The sequence below is a fragment of the Gossypium arboreum genome, chromosome 12 (assembly GCF_025698485.1).
Source record: "Gossypium arboreum isolate Shixiya-1 chromosome 12, ASM2569848v2, whole genome shotgun sequence".
Lineage (NCBI taxonomy): Eukaryota > Viridiplantae > Streptophyta > Magnoliopsida > Malvales > Malvaceae > Gossypium > Gossypium arboreum.
The window spans coordinates 91,910,243-91,931,280 of NC_069081.1; the positions used below are offsets into that span (position 1 = coordinate 91,910,243).

At 30.2% G+C, this 21,038-nt stretch overlaps 1 protein-coding gene and 1 long non-coding RNA gene across 2 annotated transcripts; one reads left to right on the forward strand and one right to left on the reverse strand.

The window, feature by feature from the left end:
• Positions 1-1,847: 1,847 nt before the first annotated feature.
• Positions 1,848-5,473, reverse strand: LOC108476518 (GRF1-interacting factor 3-like). Its single transcript, XM_017778741.2, has 5 exons — positions 5,238-5,473; positions 5,006-5,125; positions 3,614-3,690; positions 2,638-2,725; positions 1,848-2,561 (listed from the first exon to the last, which is right to left on the reverse strand). The coding sequence occupies exons 2-5, from the start codon at positions 5,081-5,083 to the stop codon at positions 2,163-2,165; spliced, it is 642 nt and encodes a 213-aa protein (XP_017634230.1). The 5' UTR covers positions 5,084-5,125; positions 5,238-5,473; the 3' UTR covers positions 1,848-2,162.
• Positions 5,474-17,988: 12,515 nt separating this feature from the next.
• LOC128285232 (uncharacterized) lies at positions 17,989-19,002 on the forward strand. The gene is made up of 2 exons (XR_008275684.1): positions 17,989-18,223; positions 18,846-19,002. It is a non-coding gene; the product is annotated as an uncharacterized LOC128285232 (long non-coding RNA).
• The last annotated feature ends 2,036 nt before the right edge of the window (positions 19,003-21,038 follow it).

Sequence of the window (21,038 nt, forward strand, 5' to 3'; positions counted from 1 at the left end):
CATAAAGTTTAATTGACCTAGATTAGGTTTACACGCTTCTGTGAGCTAAAAGTCTTGAAAAAAGACGAAAACACACTTGCTTTTCAGAGTTGGAATGGTTAATTTTGCCTCACAAACAAGCGCCGGCGCTAGGGCTCACAAAGACTCACATCCAGCACCAAATCCTTTCATCCAACTAGGTCATGGCTCCAACTCTCTAAGTTACAGTCAAATTTCCTTCCTTCCATATTCCGTGTTTTGCTTGGTTTAAATTCCATACTTGCTTCCAATGGTTCGGCCATCCCAAGCTCGGATGCACCTGATTAAAGTCTTAAAACACCTAATTAATTAACAAATACTAAATTATATAAAATTAAAGCATAAATAATTAAAAATGCTAATGTATGCAAATGTGACACTAAACATGCAAATTAAGCTAAAACATGATATTTTACTTGAGAATCAATGAAAAGTAAAGTAATAAGGACCTAACATATATGAATTATGAGTAGTTATCCCCAATACTGTCAATCCATCACCTTTTCATTCCCGACATCTCTCCAGTTAGTTACCTCACATTAACTAAAATAGTATTCCTAGCTAATAACCCGCCAATGTATCGTTTGTAGTTATGGGGCAGTGTACTTGATGACTAAGACCCACACCAAGCCACTTATTATACGATCACATTGTAAGAACTCTCTCCCAACCTCTATATATCCTAAACCTTCGTCATCAGTGGCTCTCCACACCACATACAGTGTGAGCCACTATAATTGTAACATCTCTGGCACCCCTTAAGTCGGGAATAATATTATTTCAAGAATATACGTGTTAGAATTTTTGAAGTAAATAAAATATGAATTATTAGTGTTAGTAGAGGGTAGTTGGAGACTAGTGGGAAATGAAAAGACTAATATATTGGAAGAAATTAATCTAGAGTATAAACTAAATTGTAATAGTGTGAAAAGTGTTAGGGAAAAAGTATGAAAATCAAAAGCGTAAATGATTGAATTGAATAGAGTGGAAATGGTGGAAGGACTAGGAGTGTAATTATAACATGAGAATGTCATGAATTATTGAGGGAATTGTAGAGGAAGTTCAATGGCAAAATAGTCAATATATAAATAAGTATTTATGAGAAAAAAATCTTATAAATTAGTGGAAAATTTTGAGCCATTGGATGAAATTAGAAATTGAGAACAAACATGGGCCATTAGATGAATATTATGATGTTGGGATTATTTTATTTTATTCTTATAATTTAATTATTTAATTAATAGATTTTTATGATGGAAAAATCTAGAATTTGCCATCATTTTTCCTCCATTCTCACACCACCTTCATTCATATATGAAGGAAACTTTCATTTTATTCCATTTTAGTCCTTTCCACCATAATTAAGAGATTGTCAGCAGTAAGATACTAAATTGGGATTGAATAGGGTATTTCCGTCTTCTATTATTTTGTTTATTGCATATTCATTCCTTTTACTCATTACTAAAATCTACAGTTCCATCTTCAATACATTTCCTAACAAATTTATTTCACTGACAATGATACTGTATAATCATTTTGTGGCCTAATTGAATATTTGCTTTTCCCCGAATGACTATCTCACCTTCAAGGATGCCATTGAAATAAGTGTAAAGAGGGGACAATTAGAAAGATTCATAGAACAAACACCTCACTCCCAAGAACAAGAGAAAGGGGAGGCATCAAAGTAAGAAGGGTCCTAAACGTCTCAAAATATTGAGCAGACAAACTCTCCCCCTCCATGGCGTTTCTGTTCTGCATGTTGCCAATTTACAAAGGAATTTACACAAGCAATACCAGGAAAAACCAATGAACCTTCGACTGGATCACAATTTAGATTACAAGCTGCAATTTTTTTAGGTTATTAAAAAATGACAGCTCCAGAGGTAGTAACCACATGCTTTTGTACCTCCTCTTACAACAAAACTATCCTTGTCTTAACAGCCTGTTTCTTTAATTCATTAGCATGCCAACAACCTCTTAAAAAGAGTTAAACTACCTAAACTGCTACATTAAAAAGCAATAAGAAGAATTTTCATTTTACAACAGTCTATGAGAAGATCACCAGGGGAATACAAATCCTATTGTAAGAGAAACCTACTATCAACAGCCACATGGTATCCAAACAAAATGACTGATTAGGACAGTCACTTTGCCTCATCCGCTCCATCACCGCCACCATGCCCACCAGTTGTGCTGCCCTGCCCATTACCACCAGCTTCGGAGCCCTCTTGCTTGTTTCCAGCACGTCCATCACTTGGGCCTGAAGGTTGAGGGGGACCACCACTGCTGCCACCTCCAAGGCTAGCCTCTGAATGCATGGGATGCATGCTATTATTGGGTCCCCCAGGCCTGATTCCCATTTGACCTTGCATTGCTTGTTGATGCTGCTGATATAGGAGGTGCTGAGGGTCCTGCATTTGATGCGGACTATTGAATTGCAATGGCACCTTTTGAGGGTACATGCCAGGTTGCTGTGACATTGCAGCAGCTTGAGGATGTTGCATAAAATATCCTCCGGGTTGCATTGCTGGATGCGGTGCCATCTGCATGATGGTAAACGTGTGACGAAACAGTTTTACAGCAGATAGATTAGAAGAAACAAGTTATCTTAACACTCACCTGAGGCGACATTGTTGGCGTTGATTGAGGTTGAGCATCCGCAATTGCAGCTAAATACATCAAATTCTTTTGCAGCTGAGCTTGATACCTACATCAAATACACTGCCTAAATATTGCACATGTAAGCATGTGTGCACGTGTGAATGTGCCAAACCAAACATGTATAGGAAGAAAAACCGGCCAATAGGAGTAATTCTATGGGATAAAATTAAACTGCAACAATTTAACATTCAAAAGTTTCTATTACATCAATTTGATAACCTATTGTCCGTCTTCCTGGTACTGTCTTGGTTGAAAACCCGCTAAGAACATTGGCTACATGGACAAGGGGAGAGAGGCAGAAACCAGGCAAGGGAAAACCCACAGCATTATCAGTGACACTGTAGCATAGGCTAATGATTGCCAAACAGTGAACATACTAATGCAATAAACTTGGTTCCTATCATGAATCCTTGATAGCAAATTACGCAGAAAACAAAAGCTAATGTTATCAGGATGATAAATAATATAGCGATCATTAGCTATAAATGCTCCTGAAGCAAGTAAGATAGATGGCAACAATCACCAAATTGGGTTTGGAGTAAGGATTTTACCTTCCATAAATGCATTACAAGCCTCAAAACATATCCATGGAAGACTTATCTCACTTTGGGTCTAGAAACATCTCAGTTCTAGCCCCACTTTCTACTAGAAACATCTTACAGTTATCTAGGATGAACAATTTACAACTAATTGACAGTAACAATAAAAACTTCAGTTTGAGCTACATGAACAGCAATATAAAAGTAGAAACAGCTGTTAGAGAAACAAATGTTTGGCAACAGTTCTGACATCCTATGGCATCTAGCACTTTCAACAAGCCACTTCCAACTTAAAGCAAACATATATTATAAACCTCAAACATCAACTTAAAGATGCTGCAAGCGCCACTAAGGTAGATAAAAGGAAAAAAAACAGAAATCTATAAATTACTTACTGGGCGCATTCAGCGAGTTTTCCAAGATTCTGATTGTCCAAAATTGCCAAAATCAACTTCTTATTCTCATCAAGGTACTGTTAAGAATGAAAATCAGAACACAAGAACTTAATGACTATTATATTTATACTAGACTCGATTCTTCAGCATTAAGTGACAGATATTGTGAATATGGACAACACATAGCTACAGAGGATGAGATCATTACAGTAAACATCACGTAGAATCAAAAACAAAAGAAACAGTAATGCTATAAATTACAATATCTAGGGGTTTTATCGAGTTTATCCACTTCTTAAATTCTTCTCAAGTTTTCTCAATCTTGGATTCCAAGGACCTAACAGAGGAAAGGATAGCCCCATAAATAGGAAGTTCTGGATAAACAGGATAGTCGGATTTCAAGGATGCCTTTGAGCAGATCTTTCGGTTTTTGTTTTCAGATCATTAGATTCAAAAAAGATATTTCATTGCATTAAAGAATTAGAAGTTATATCAACTTTCTAGGAAAAAATATAAAAGTTCCATGGTGGTACCCAGTAAAATAATGGCAGCAAATCACCAGTTTTTCACCAAAATGGAAAATAAAAAAATAAATAATCTCGTTCAGTGTAATTATGTAAAAGAGAAATAATGTTTAACTCAAAAACTAACACAGAGATTATTTTAGTCTGACAATTTAAGCCTTGAAACTCCAAAAGCAAAGAAATCGAAGGTCAAGGTGGATATCGTAAATTGAATCTAAAACACATTAGGAGACTTTCAAGAAATTTACACATGCCATAAACGACAGAAACTATAAATAGGAACCAAAAAGAATCTATAGATAAAACACTGAGAATGAAAACAACAAGGGTAATAATACCGTTCATTCTCCCTCAACATCAAGCATAAACATTTCAAGCGCCATATGCATCTCACCATTCAAGATAGTCCAAGTTTCTAGCTCTCCACAGAAGATACAAAATGACAGACAAAAGCCCCAATATAATCAACAACATCGCCTCTAACAAAAGGGATAACCATATTGCCATGCATTACCAATAACTTCAATTCCTTCTAAAAACGAATACCAAACCGCCGTTATATCTCACATAACTACCATTAAAAGCGCAATCAATTCACAGAAAGCACAACAACAACACTTCCATATCATAAAAGATATGTTCAAAAACATCCAAGAAAAGGGCTTCATTTGTTTTTCTTTCAGAACAAGTAAAAAAGGGCTTCTTCTATCTCATACATAACTTAAGATTACCCAAAAAATATTAGCAGTTAGAGATCAGAATCACCTTCCTCAACAACCCCATAACTATATCATACTAGTATTAAACACAATACAAGAACAATAAGAGGGAAAAAAATATAAACATAAATATATATATATACATATACCTTCTGAATCTGTTCAGTAGTGATATTAGTAGGTGGATATGAAGGCATCACAGGAATCATTTGCGGTGGCTGCGGCATCTTTGTGTGAGCTTTTACCTTACTCCAAAAGAAATCCTAAACCTAATCACCCCGAAAAAAAACCCAAAAAACGAAAAAAAGAAAACCCTAAATCAAATATAGCTAAATATTAAGAAAAAAAAGGAAATAAATTAAGGGCATGTACTATTTTTACCTTGTTTGAGCTGATGAGTATGAAGGAATTCTTGTTCCTTTTTAAAATTTAATTTAATTCTTGAAATAGAGTTTTTACTTAATAACAACGATGATTCAGGAATTTAAGAGCAGGCATATATATATAACCTAAACCAAGGGCAAAATGGGATAAAATCGAAGAAAAGATGCTAGATTTGGTCGATGTTTTGTTGTGTTGTATGTTTGTCGAGGATGGAATCAATTTCTAACGATTTAATTAAATAAATTATTAAAATTTAATTTTTGTAGTTTGATTTACAATTTGGAGGATGTTTGTTTACACGGAGAAAGTTTTACAAGAAATATTTTTTGTATTTTTTTATATTTGTTTTAAAAAAATAATTTAATCAACGAAATAACTTATATATCAACGTAAAATAAACTATTTTTCGAAGAAAAACTTGAAGCCCAGAAAAAATTGTTAAAGTGTTGATCAGCTGGGCTAGATAATTTTTTTCTGATGTCAATACTATTCTGGATAGTCAATTTGAGTCTACTGTTGGAGTACCCGCAAGTGAAAAATGTTTCTTAATCAATACAAATGGTTTTGTCTCTCTACAATCTGGAAATGCAACTACAGGAGGAATAGTGCGTGATAAGATCTAGTGATGTGCTTTTGGTTATAACAATTTTCTAGTGAAATGCCCGATTTTTTATTTAGAACTTTGGGGAATCTTGGAGGGTATTAAACTCACTCAAAGTGGAGGCCATGACAATGTGATAATCCAAACAGACAACTTGGAAGTAGTGGAAGCCATACAAGGAAGCTCCTCCAGATCTACGAATTCTGCATTGATCAGGCAAATACAATGCATTTTGGCACAAGAAAATCAGTGGAGTTTCCATTATATTCCTAGAGAAAAAAAATCAAGTTGCGAACTACTTAACGAAGTTGGCATTGGTTAATAAAGAAGATTTATATGTTTTTTATTCTCCCTCGAAAGAAACTTTGGCTTTCATCGAATCTCACAAGATTAGGGGTTCTCTTACCATCAATATCATTTTATGTAATTTTGGCTTGTATCTCTTTTTATACAAAAAAAATTTTTTCTAAAATGACTTATTCTTACTCTTTTGAAAAGCGTAAATTATATTTCGAAAAGAATTTATCTATTGGTAATTTTATTTTATATAAAATTAACTTAAATCAAGCTTAATATTATTATAGTAATAATAATTTTATTTTATTTTAAAATATTAATATATTAATATAAATATTATATTTTTCAATATTGTTGAACATACATATTTAATTATTTATATATATTTAGTCATATAAGAAATTATTAATATAATTAATATAATTTATTATTTTAATAAATTATTTGATATTTTAATTTTATTTTAATAATAAATTTTAAAAATAATAATTTTAAATAATATTCTTCACATATTATTGCAAATATTCAATATTAATATTTTAATAATAAATGTTTTGTAGTATAAAGGTTAAAATATGTTATAAGTCTATGTACTATTCACAAATTTACAATTTAGTCTCTATACTTTTATTTTCAAGAATTTAGTCCTCTACTTTTTAGATTTGAAAATCAAGTCCAATTGTTGACATTGTTAATTTTTTTATTAATTTTGTTGATGTCATATTTTAAATAAAAATACTCACTTGGTAACATGTAACTAAAAATGACTTGTAATGAACCTAAATTTAACAAAATATTTTTTAATATATGCAAAAACAATGTAAAATATAAATTTATAGATATAAAATAAATTGATTAAACAATGAAAAGATAAGAAAATCTCAAATGTATGTTTGTTTCATTAAAATAACTTTTATGAAATATTTTAAGAAATCATTAAACAACAGAAAATATTTTACACAATCCATCCAAACACCGAAAATATTAACTTTTCCAAGTAAGTTATTTTTGGAAAACTATTTTCAGTGAAACAAATAGACCCTTAATTACTCTAAAATCTTTTTCAAATCAAATTTTGATTTAATTGATTGATCTAATCCAATTAAAGATAACCTGTGGAAAACTCAAACTTATTTTTTTATTAAATAATTAAAATATAATTGATAAATGATATATCATCAAAAGATATTTGTTAAATAAAACTAGAGAACTTTTTAAAATAAAAATTTGGTGGCATGATGATCAATATAAATATATAACAAGTAAAAAGAAACCTTTAACAATAGCAAACACCACTTCTAATTATATTTATCCACTGATCCTTAAACCAACACAGACTCTACTTCCAACTCATCTAAAAATGTTTGATTTTTAGGGTTTAAATTAATATTATTTAATAAACTTTAAAAATTATAAATTTCCACATCTATAAATTTATTTTTATGGTCACCATTTGGCTAATGTAAAATAAAAATAACTAAAAAAATTAATATAGTTGGCTGCCCAAAAAAAAGATAAAATGGAATAGTTGAGTTAAAAAAAAAAACATTGTTGAATGACTACTAAAACTGATCAATTTTAAGTTTGCTCGAAAGTGAGAGGATTTGGATAAAAAAAATATGGCCTATTTTCTAAATAGATCGGGTCTCGGGTAGGATTTTTTTGCCCGACCCAGCTCGAATCAACTTATATTCTTTTTTGTTGTTATGTGTTGTTGCTATTTTGCTGCCATTTTGTTACTATATTACTACTATTTTATTATTATTTGGATATTGTATAACTCTTATTTTATTATTAATTTTTCTATTATTTAGAGGCATTTGCTTGCTAAGTTGTAACTATCTTAGTATTATTTAAGTATGAAGACTTTTTTAAATGTATTTTCAATTTGTTGAAAAATATTTATTTTAATGCTTTTAGTATATTCGATGTATTATATTTTAAAAATATATATAAAAAATAATATAAAAATTAATATGAACAGATCGAGTCACACACGGGTAACATTTTTAATTTGGGTCAGGCTTGGAAAGAATTTTAGGTCCATTATCAGGTCAAGTATAAACTTAAAAAATGGGCTTAAAATTTTGTATCAACCCGACTGACTTGGATGTAGTGACTACTAATGTAATTTATCTAAATTTTAAATATAGAATGAGTATAGGGATTGGAAACAGAATTTAACCTTTGTTTTGCACGGTGCCACGGTTGCGTTTTTTTTTTTTACATTTTTTTTTAAGAAAAGAAGATTATAATGTCAATTATTTGATTATAGGAATTTGTTAAAAATTCACTTCACTCGAATAAAAACGATGATTATGCTTTCAAATTTTTCAAAATTTAAAAAAAAAAGGGACAATATATTTAAAGATAACATGAAGAAAACATAAAAACTTAAAAGTGCCATTTATGTTAATATTCAAAATTCTTAAAATTAAAAATAAAAACAAACTTGTAAAATATTTAATAGTTTTTGGAAACATGTGAATCATTTATGATGTGAATTAAAGAACCCAACTGCATTGGTAGGGCCTAACGGTTCAACCAGGACCTAGCTAGGTCCCTACTTATATTCATTTATATAAATTCAAGCTTGGTAAAAGTTATCATAGTTAAATGAACAAAATGGGAAAATATTATATCGTTCCTTTTATATTTTATAAAATTATAAATTAGTAAATAATCAAATTACATTTGGGGTCCCAAAATGATAAAATTTTAATTTAACCTTTTAAAAATTACAAAAGACATAAGCTAATACAATGATAAAAATTACATTATAACTCTCATAAAAATACATAACTCAATTTCGGTCCAAAAATAATTTCTAGCTCCTTCCTTGTTCTACTTCCTTTTTCATATTTATTGTTCGTCATACATTGCAATACATTTTTCTAGACCAAAACCTTGTAGAGTGAATCAATTCCCTTAAACAAGCGGTTTAATTTGTTCTTAGATTTCTCAAAGAGAGAGTGCTTGAAAGACACTTGTGTTTAACCTAAGTAAGATGTTCTTTTTCAATAACCTCATATTTGTAACGATTCAATTTTTAGTAGTGTCAAAAAATGCGATTTCAAAACTTTATTTTCATAAATCGAGTCAGTAAATATAAAATAGGAATATTTACGAGTTAATATAAAAATACAATAAAGATCGGTAAAATAGTTGAGCCAAAAAATAGTTAATTAAAGTTTATGGACTAAATTGTAAAAGTACAATCGTTATTAAGTTTTAATTAAGAAATAGCTTAGGGACCTAGATGAAAATTATCCAAAGGATTAAAATGGTAATTATACCATTATTTTCTTATAGTTAGTGGATGATGATGAAATTTCTATTTAGTTTAATTGATAATTAAATTATTATAATTAAACCATAATTAAGTTAACTAATTAAGATTAAAATGCTAATTATGGTATAAATATTAATTTTAGTGGAAAAAGATGAGAAATATCATCATCTTCTTTAGTTTCTCCACCATCAACAATTAAAACAAAAGAAAAAAAGCTTCAACGTTTAGCTAACTTTCGACCATCAATTCAAGTAAGTCCCTAAGCCATTTTTCTTTGATTTTTATAGATTTATGATAATGAGAGCTTGATCTAGCTAGCCCATGTATCACTTGTTTTCAATTGTTAAGCTTTTAGCAAGTTGTCATTACTAAGAAATTGATGAATTAGGCTTGAAATTGATACAAATTAAGCTTAAATCATGATAATGACTAAATAGTAAAGCTAAATAATTTGCTACTTAAATTTGTAACATTAGGGACCAAATTGAATAAATTGAAAATATTTTATGAAATTGTGCTATGAATAGATAGTATAGGGTCCCTAATGAAAGAATGTGAAATTAAATTTTGATTCGATGCTAAATTTCGAAATATATGCATATCTTAAGTATAAGGACTAAATTGAATAAAATATAAAATATGCTTGACTTTGTATTTGAATACGAATTGGATGAAATTTGATATCGTTTGTTTATTAAATTATCATATATAGCTAAAGGTAACGTAGGGCCATCGAGAGGGAAAGGAAAAGATATATTCATCTACGAGTGACGCAATGATTCGGTTTGTACTTTTATGATTCGAGATCATTATATTTATATTCATATACATATTGAAGGCACGATTGACTATTGAGGTAAACCTATGATTGTCGTATGAATTGATTTGCATTGAATGATATCAAATATCGGCATATTAGACTGAATTGAATATAGTAGAAAAAAAGTATGATATATTTGATAAATGGTTTGTGATACAAAATGGTGATGATAATGCTATGATTTATGTTGTGTGGCATTGGATGTCTATATCTATTGATGATGAGATGAATTGAGAATGATGATATATGAATTGGATTATATAATGTAATTAGGACATTGGTTACTCCATTAGATGTTCGAATTGGGTCGGATATAGTTGGCATGTCATAAGGTCAGCTATAATGATTTGAAACCATTGTTGCCAAGCAACCTGGGGTGGTAGAAAGTACATATGCCAATAGTCGTCGTCTCGGACAACCCAGGATGACAATATAATTAGATTATGGAAGTCATCGTTGTCGGGCAACTCAATATGATAGAATAATCAGATTGTGAAAGTCATTATTGTTAGGTAACCTGGGTGGTAGCATGTACATGTTCCAGTGGTCATTATTGTCGGGCAACCTGAGATGATAGAGTTATAGATTTGTGTATTCATTCAAAGTCTGTGTCTGGTTAATAGAGTTATAAAAATATGATTTGGTTATATGATAATTGAGATATATGTGATTGAATTAATATGCTTGTATATATATAAAATATGGAAAATGACAGCATGTGAAAAATCATGCGAACTGGTTATAACGAGCTCTGAGGGATGAATCGAATTTGAACAAGTCAATAGACTCAAGAAAGAGAACTGAACCGTCAAATGAATGATTAAATACTATTGGATGAAAATGAGATTGAATGTCATATTGATGCATACATGAATATATAAAATGGAAATGGAAATTATTACATTTTTGTTGATAAGATGCATAGTATAAAATATTTAGTTTGATCATCAATTGAAATAGTGTAAGAGAATGATATTTAAGTATTGAACATGTAAATTGATATGGCTGAATTATAGCATATATTGATTGAGTTATTATAGTGAGTATACTCATTTTATGACTTAAATCATGAAAGTATCACTGAGATTTACCACTTAGTGTACGATTTGTTTATTCCGTGAGTAGGCTTAGGACGATCTCGATGTCTTGTGACATGATTCAACATCTAGCTAGTAGTCCTTGACTCAAAAATGTTTGTATTGTCCATTTTCATTTTAATATATGGCATGTACTTAGGTTTCGAGTCAGTTTTGTATATTAAGTGATCATGTTTAAATTTATATTAGTAATGGTTAATTGACATGGTTAAACGGTAATGTATATGCTATGTTTTGAAATTGTTGAAGTTGAAATGAGTTTGATATACATATATGATATTAGGTTGAATGTAATGAGAAGGTACCAAATGGTCAAATGGTTAAAATGTAGTAATTTTCTTAGGTAACAAAGTAAAAATGATGTGTTGTATAATGTATATGTATTGTTAAAATGGTTAGAAATTGGCATGTGGATATGGTATTTTGCTTAAATGACTGAATTAAGGATGCCTTGGATCTTTCTAAATCAGATTCTAGAATATCAAAGAATCTAGACTCGTTACCTATAAAAAGATATGAACCAAAGGTATAAGAAAGAAAGTAGTCGCCACACTCAAGAAAAGAAAGGTTTTGAGTGATAAGACATAGGTTGAAGCACTATAAAAAAGATCTTAATAAGTTCTAAAAAGTCCGTTAAAGAACCAAAAGAGAAAACACTCCCTAAATATATTAGGTTCAAAATTGTTGTTGCAAACTTATATCCCCTTATTTATACTTGGAACAACTCTCCAAGAATAGGAAAAATCATATTTAAAGCATTAAATTAATATGTGCATGAATCCAACCATACAATGAATCTGACTTAACTAGCCATACAATGCATCTAAAAGCAACTAAATGAATTTAATAAAAGATAAATATGTCCTATAGATGATTTGAACAAAGGCCACAAATTTAGAAGCTAAATAGCCATTTCAATTTTCCTTTAAAACATTAAATAAGCCTTGATTTTTTTTTGGTCCAATCTTGGACTTTTTCTTTTCAAAATTAGCTCATATCCTTTGGATTAGCTTATTAAGTACTTCTTCCATTTGGAACTTGCAATGGATCTTTAAGTGTTGCTCATTTATTTTCATCATTCATTTCCTCTTGAAAAGGATTTGTCCTCAAATCTTCACCTACATCAAAAGGAGATAAATTAGAGGCACAAAAACTTACACTCACATTATACTCACATTAAACTTTATCACATTTTTCATTGTATACTTAACACCACCATCCATTACTATTTTCATAGTGGTTTAATTTCCACTTAAGTCCCTTGTACATGTTTTACTTAAAGATTCATTAACAATTGAATTTTTACTATTTTTACAATTTAGTCATTTTACCTTAATTAATCATTAATTAGATAAAATTAATTATTTGAAACTCAATTTACTTCTAAAATAACTCCCTAGATATTTAATAAAATTATTTATGACTTTAGTTTACGGAAATGAGGTAATGGAATCATGTTTTCTGACATTATAGACTTTCGGGTCGGTAACGTCCCCTAACCCTATACCGTCGTCGAAACAGGGTTACGAAACATTACCAGTCAGTACAGTCCAATTTCAGTCATTAATTAAAATAAATATTCATACTCATCCTAGTTTTAAGATGTCGTCCCTTTAATGGGCCCTCGCGGTCCAATATGGATAGTAAATTCAATTTGGAACTAATTTAGAATCAATACGATTTTTTTTTTTATATTTCAAAATTCATACTATATACCGTTGCCAACCATAATTTACTTAGTTCATCAATACTTTTACAACTTAAATGACTCTCATTAAACATCCTAGGTACATGCCATTATCAATACTCAACATACTTTACCTCATTGAATTCGGGATCGGCCTGGAATGTTGATTCGACAATCTAGCCTTAACTTCACCTGCGCACAGAAACAAACCGTACGCTGAGTATACACTCAGTGGTATTTCTATAATCCGAACACTTGATAATATAACAATTAAACTTAAAATCACAATAACAAATATAACTATTCATTTATTTATTTTATAGATAAGTTTCATTTAGTTACCATAAAAATTCTATACAAGCCATATAACAAACACAACAACATATTTGCTCAATTCTTTTCATTTGCTTGCCGTATAAATTCTTTACAATATATTCACAATTCATTTGTATTCACACTTTACTTCTTAACAATATACCATTTTAATTCATTCTAACATCAATCATCATCCATTTGAACTTCACTCATTTCATGAACCTTTTGGTTCATGTTTTTAATCTCATATCTCAATTTCAATTCTCAATTCAATTTCTCATTTCATTCCAATAGCTCAATCAATCAAATTCACTCGATTTATCTTTTCACTTATTTACCCCTATTAACAAGACTCGGACTCTAATAGATACGTGGATTCCTCCCAAACACACCAGAATATCCAACCCAAACACACCAAAATATCCAACCCAAACACACCCGGAATATTATAAATCCTCCATAACACACCAGTATATCATATCCTCCCAAACACAACAATAAGGCATTAAATGCCTCTTCAGATAAACCGAAGTATATAATAACAGAAACATCTTCTCGGCCGAACTACAAATCTCCTCATCACATCATAAATCCAATGGCATGCCATTTGTATCCAATCTAGTCCGATACTGTTAATAGGGTATTCGATTCACTTTCTCAATTTAATAAATCTTTCATCAATATACCATTCTAATAATCACATATATTCACACATTTTCATAATTTCATAAATTTTCATTCAATTCAACAAATATATTTCAATTATTCACATTAATTCATAATTCAATACAACTCAATTCACTTTTCAATATCAAATATTCAATTATCACAAATCTCATATATTCATATCAATTCTCTCATATTCCAATCAATATAATTTTTAATATAACATTCATTCAATATTCAAATTTTTACATAAATCATATATATAATATATATTTCAATCAATATAAATTCAATCAAAATGATTTCAATCAATATAAATTTGATAAATTCATCACATACCAAAATCAATCCATTTCGATTGTAAAACATCATAATTCTAACACTAACAATTGTCATATGTATATAAATATAACAAATAATGACTGAGTTCGGATTATAGAAATACAAACCGTAATTTTTGAGCTAACTCCCGTCAAGATTTTCGGTACCACATTGACTACGAAATTAATACAATTCATAATCATTAATACATTACTAATTTATATCTTGAGTTACAGAATTCTAAATTAAGATCCGTTAATTTTTCCTAAAACTAGACTCACAAATCTTCTTACCATAAAATTTTCAGAATTTTTGGTTTAGCCATTAAGTACAGTTTATTCTTTAAATTCACCCCTATTCTGCTGTCTGACAGTTTCGACCCTTCTTCACTAAAAATTAATTATCTCATAGTACAGAACTCAGATAATATTCCTGTTGATTTTTCCTAAAAATAGACTCATTAGAGATTCTAAAAATATAACTTTAACCCTCTAATTATTTTTCTCCAATTTTTGGTGATTTTCCAAATTCAGAATAGGGGAACCCGAATTCATTCTGACCTTGTCTCACAAAATTCATTGTATCTCATAATTTACAATTAAATTGCTTAAACCGTTTCTTTTATAAGAAATTAGACTCAATAAGCTTTAATTTCATATTTTATTCACCCTCTAATTCAATTTATACAATTTTTGGTGATTTTTCAAACTTATACTACTGCTGCTGTCCAAAATAGTCTTAGTGCAAAATGTTGATTTTCTACTTTTAATTTCAATTTAATCCTAACTAAATTCACTTACTTTTCTATCTTAATTCATACTTTATTTCTACTCAATTTTTAACCAAACTTAGACATAATTATCTATTTTTCATCATAAAACCATAATTTTGAAATTCTTTCAATTTAGTCCTTAAAGCATAAAACTTATGAATCACTTTACAATTCAATCCTTATTTCATTTTTAACTTGAATTTCTATCAATTTAGCCTTTAATTCATCATTTTACTCAACATGAACAATATTTATAAATCTAATAACTTTCAAAATATCAACTTAATTTCATCAAAACTTTATTCTAAAGCTTTTAAAACATCAAAATTAAGTAAAAAGGGCTAAATTGACATACCTATTAAAGTTTAAAGCTTCAAAACCTTGATTTTCCCTTTTTTCCCTTTCTTTCTTTCTTTCCTTTATTTCTCCCCTGTTCTTCTCTGTTTCGTTTGCTTTGTTTTTCTTTTTCATTTCTTTTATTTCATTTATTTCTTTATTTTATTTCTTTATTTTATTTCTTTATTTTATTATTAAACTATTATAATATTTATTATTTATACATGTGTATATTTATTAATACACATGTATTAATTTTCACCTTACACTTGTCATAACATTTATTTATTTATTTATTTAATATAAAATAATATTAATATAATATATTTTAATTATTATTATTTTACTTATATAATAAGTAAATACACATGTATAATACATGTGTACCATTTATATTTGTACACATTTAACTTATTTTAACCATACATTTGTCACCTCTTTTGGCTTATTTCTTATTTAGTCCCTTCACTTTTCTTTATTCTATAATTAAACTTTCACACTTAATTCAATTTAATCATTTCCACTAATTACTCTTAATTAAGCTAAATTTACTTAATTAAAGTCTAATTAACCATTCAATTGACTTCATAAATATTTTTAATAAATATTTACGAATCTATTTTTTTAGAAATGGAGACCCGAAAATTCACTTTCCCGATAACCGTAAAATTTGGGTCATTACAGTTACGAATTCCAAGCTCTAAAAACAAGTCATGGATGCCAAGATGAATTCTATAGAATTCAATACGGTGTGGGAACTTGCAAGCTACCAGTTGGGATTAAACCCATAGGGTGTAAATGGGTCTACAAGAAGAAGATAAATGTGGAAGGAAAAATGGAAACACATAAAGCTAAACTTGTAGGAAAAGGTTATACACAGAAAGAAGACATTTATTACGATGAGACCTCTCTGATAGTCATGTTCAAGTCTATCTACATACTCTTATCCATTGTCGCTACTCTCGATTATGAGATCTGAAAAATGGGTGTCAAGACAACACTCTTGAATGACTATCTTGAAGAGACTATTTACATGGCTCAACCCACTGTCTATATTGTCAAAGGAAATGAGTAGAAAGTTTGCAAACTACTAATGGACTTAAGTAGGCATCTTGCTCATAGAATAAAAGATTTGATCAAACGATCAAGATTTTTGGGTTGAGCAAAAAATTAATGAACCTTGTGTTTATAAGCATATAAAGGACAAAAAGATGGTCTTCCTCATTTTGCATGTCGACAATATTCTACTTATCAGAAATGATGTAGGAGAATTGTCATTGATCAAACTATGGTTATCTCAGCAATTTAGTATGAAGGGCTTGGGTGAAGCCAGTTATATTCTTGGAATTCAAATCTTTAGGGATCGAAAGAATAAAATAATAGCTCTATCACAAGCTTTATACATTGATAAGGTACTAGAACAATTTGCAATGATAGATGCGAAGCCAAGCGCTCAGTTGGCCACATATGGTTTTCATTTTTCTCTGGATGACTGTCTTAAGACAGTAGAAGAAAGGGAGCATATGAGGAAGGTTCCATATGCTTCGACAGTTAGAAGCCTTATGTATGCGATGCTTTGCACACTTCCATATATCTGTTTCGCCATAGGAATAGTAGATGTAGTGAAAGTAGCTTCTAAAGATAACCTTATGGATCCATTTGCTAAGACTTTTGTAACTAAGAGTTTTAACAAACACGTCGAGGATATGGGAATGCGAAACATGACACATTTACTACACTAAGACAAGTGGAAGTGTAACATTCCGAAATAGGGCCTAAACGGAACAGTGGTTGCGAAACCACAAATTCAGGGTAAAAAAATATATATATATATATAATTTATTATTATTTTGAGGTTCATGGTATGATTACATGATTGTGTGAAAATTTCGTGATAAAATTCTATGCATAAAGTGCTTAAATTGAGGTTAGGGACTAAATCGAATAATTTGCAAAACTTGCATTCTAGAAGTTTTAGTATGAAATTATTTTGGAATATTAATTAGGAGATATTAAATGGTAATTTGACCAATTTTAAGTTCATGGACAAAATTAGGACATGGAAGGAATTTTGAAAGTTTAGTAAGGAGGGCATTTTGGTCATTTGGTTATTAACATTAATAAAAGGTAAAAAGATGATAAAATTGTATCATCTTCTTCAAGTTACCAGCAAAACCTTACCTCTCTCCATAGCTGGGGTTTCTTCAACTTTCAAGCTTCATAGTAAGTGATTCCAAGCCCCGTTTTTAATGATCTTTACGTTTTTGAAACCCCGGTAGCTCGATAAAGCTTATGCTAGCAATAATTTAAGTTAGGAATCAAATTTGGAAAAATACCCATAGGTGAAATTTGTGTATTTTGATGTTTTATGATGGAATATGAGGTTTTAAATTATGTTAGACAACTTGTGCTACTTGGTTTTAAGCGAAAACGAGTAAAAAGGCTTAATCGGTAAAAATACCTAATAGTCATAAGTACATGTTAGTGTGTGAATTTGATGTTTCCATAGAAGGGAAAAATGATCAGCATGTCATAAAACATAAGAAAATAGGATGAAGTTTAATTTACGAGCCTTGGGGCAAAAGTGCAAATATGTGAAAGTTTAGGGGCAAAAATGTAATTTTTCCAAAGTTTGAGTAAAGGGTTGTTTTGATAAATGTTGATATTAAATAAGCTAAATTTGCTATTATAGATCAAGAAGAGCGAAATTCGAGAGTAGATCGGGGAAAAGAAAAAGCAAAGGACTAAATTGTAAAGTTTAGTCACATTTTGTATCGAGGTAAGTTTACAGTAAATAAATGCAATATTCTTTTATTTTACATTATTATTGTCAATTTCCAGCACTTATATATTTATGTTATGAAAATATTTAAAGTCGAATTTAAGGTGAAGTGACAGAGGAAAAGTGTTAGAATGCCCCGGTTGAACCCTAGGAATGTTAGGATATTAGGGTTGACAGGACAGAACAAAATGAGCCATGTAAGTCCATATTAGAAATATGGCTTTGGAGACAGGATTGAGCCATGTAAGTCCATATTATATATGGCATTGGAGATAGGAATAATTCATGTAAGTCCATGTCAAAGACATGGCATTGGCGAGATATTGATAGACAGAACGACCTAGTATCCTTAGTATTCCGAGTGGTTCAACGGGTCAGGATACGAGTTAAATTACAGTGAATTAACAGCAAAGGAAAAGTAGATTATACTTATGAAAAGGAAAGGTCGGGTAAGAAAGAAGGTAAGGAATAAAGAAGAAGATAGAAATTGAGAAGTAAAGAAATTTATGATGTTAGATGATATTATGCATAATTATCCATTATGTTGAATGTTGTGATTTATTTGCTTGTAAGCTTACTAAGCCTAGTGCTTAATCTCTTTATTTTCTTCTTCTTATAGTACTTATCTAGCCACTCGGGGATCGAAGGAAATGTCGGAGGCCGATCACACTATCAAAGAAATAACTCGGTATAATTAGACGTTTTGTTTTGTGTATGGCATGTATAGAAACTTAGCCACTTTTGGTATAATATGAACAATGAATGATGTGTAAATACTTGCTAGTGATTAGCTAATAAAATGGCCGATGATATGCATGTTTATTAATATGTATGATTGAATGGTGATTATCACATGAAAATTATGAAAAATGTGAAAGTAACCTAAAAACAGATTCAAGTAACAGCAATGACGTAACTTTGAAAATCACTAAAAATTGCATAAACATAGTTTGAAGATGAATAATATATGAAATTAAATCTTATTATGTCTATTTTCTTATGGAATAAGAAAAATAGGTAAAGGTATTATATTTCATGATATATCTGAGTTTTAGTGAAATAGGGTTAGAGCGATTTCTGGAACCCCTATTTCAACTTTGGAAATTCACCATAAATTGTACAAAACTAATTAGAAGGTATACTTTATATGGTTATAATCCTTGTTGAGTCTAGTTTTAAGAGAAACAAACGGCTTAGTGATATGAATTTTGTACAGGAAGAAACATGGTTCGTAGTAACAAGAGGTTAGTGCAGTCGAGTTTTGAAATAGGGGAAACTTTAACTAATAAACTGTACTAATTGACCAAGTAAAAAAATCTATGAAAAAAATTAGTAGATATATATATGAGTCTAGTTTCAGGAAAAATTTACGGATCTTAATTTCGAGTTTGAACTCAAGATATGAATTTTAGGCGACTCTGACGCAGAATGGCAGTACATTCGAAATGCTTAAATAAACAATTTAAACCTATTTAAGGGATAGAATAAGTTTAGTAATGCCTCGTGCTCGATTCTGGCAACAGTCTCGGGTAAGGAGTGTTACAGGAAGATTGTTGTGAAATGTGTCCATTTTGTAGTAAACATGTAACTATTTTCTGTGTATTTGAACGATAAACGAGGTTATTATTTTTCACACACTTGAATTCAAGAGAAGTTGTATAGAGAAAATTTTATGAAGAAATTATTTCAGAAGATTTCTAGAGATATTTTTCTTATTTACAACTTGACCCAGAAGTGTAGAGAAATTGTGAATTTACCCCACTGGTAATTTTGTGGAAATTTATGATTCGAAGCGAGCCCACACTCAGCAAACGTGAGCTTGAGGATAACAGAGAGTACTACTCGACCGAAGCGTTCATCCTAGACGAATAAAAAAGGTACAATTTTAATTAAGTGTATTACTTCAGATATCACAACCAAGTTCTAGTTTTTGAAAAAAATTTAAAACTCTAATTTTTCCTTAAATTTATTTTTTGTTGCGTTTTCCAAACCCTTTTTTTCAGTAGTCCCTTCCCAAACATTTAAAGCATTTAACATCTTTATTTCTAGAAGGTTCGAATTCAATTTTACCTTTGTTTTGGGGGTCTCCATTTTTATTGTCTTTGGAAACTTCAAACTTGTTCTTGGATTGAGGTTTCTCATCCTTCTTGCTCCAATTCTAATTCCATGCTAAAGAAGAACTTTGTCCCATCCTTGTGGAATCCTCCTCTATGTTAGCCTGAATCATAGCTATCTCCATCTCTTTATGGTAATCTTCAACACTTTTAGACCCTTGAGTGAGGCTTTGCAGTTTTTGAAATAAGTCCTTCTAATAATGACTTGGAATGAATCTTTTTCTCGTGATAGCTTTCATTTCCTCCCATGTCTTAATAGGCCTCTCACCATTTCTTCTCCTGCTCAAAATCATTCAATCCTACCAAATAATAACATAGTTAGTGACTTCAATGGTACCTTTTTCCTCTTAGAATAGTTGTGGCAATCAAAGACCAACTCAATCTTCTTCTCCCACTCTAAATACGCTTCAGAATCATTTTTTCCTTAGAAAGATGGAATCTTCATCTTAGTATTTCCAAAATTGTCATCAATTCGATCTTCAGCTCTTCTACCTCTATTCCCATGACCATATCTTCCCAAGTTAACAATAGAGGCGCGATCATTTTCATCCTCATTATTGCCATAATAATCATTATAGTCATATCTATTGGGATTCCTTTATCTTTGTTGCATATTAGGAGCTATAGGTGGTTGCCCTCTTTATGTTCTTTCTTCTACCCTATCCATCCTTTATGTAGTTGTTCTAATTTCGCCCCCA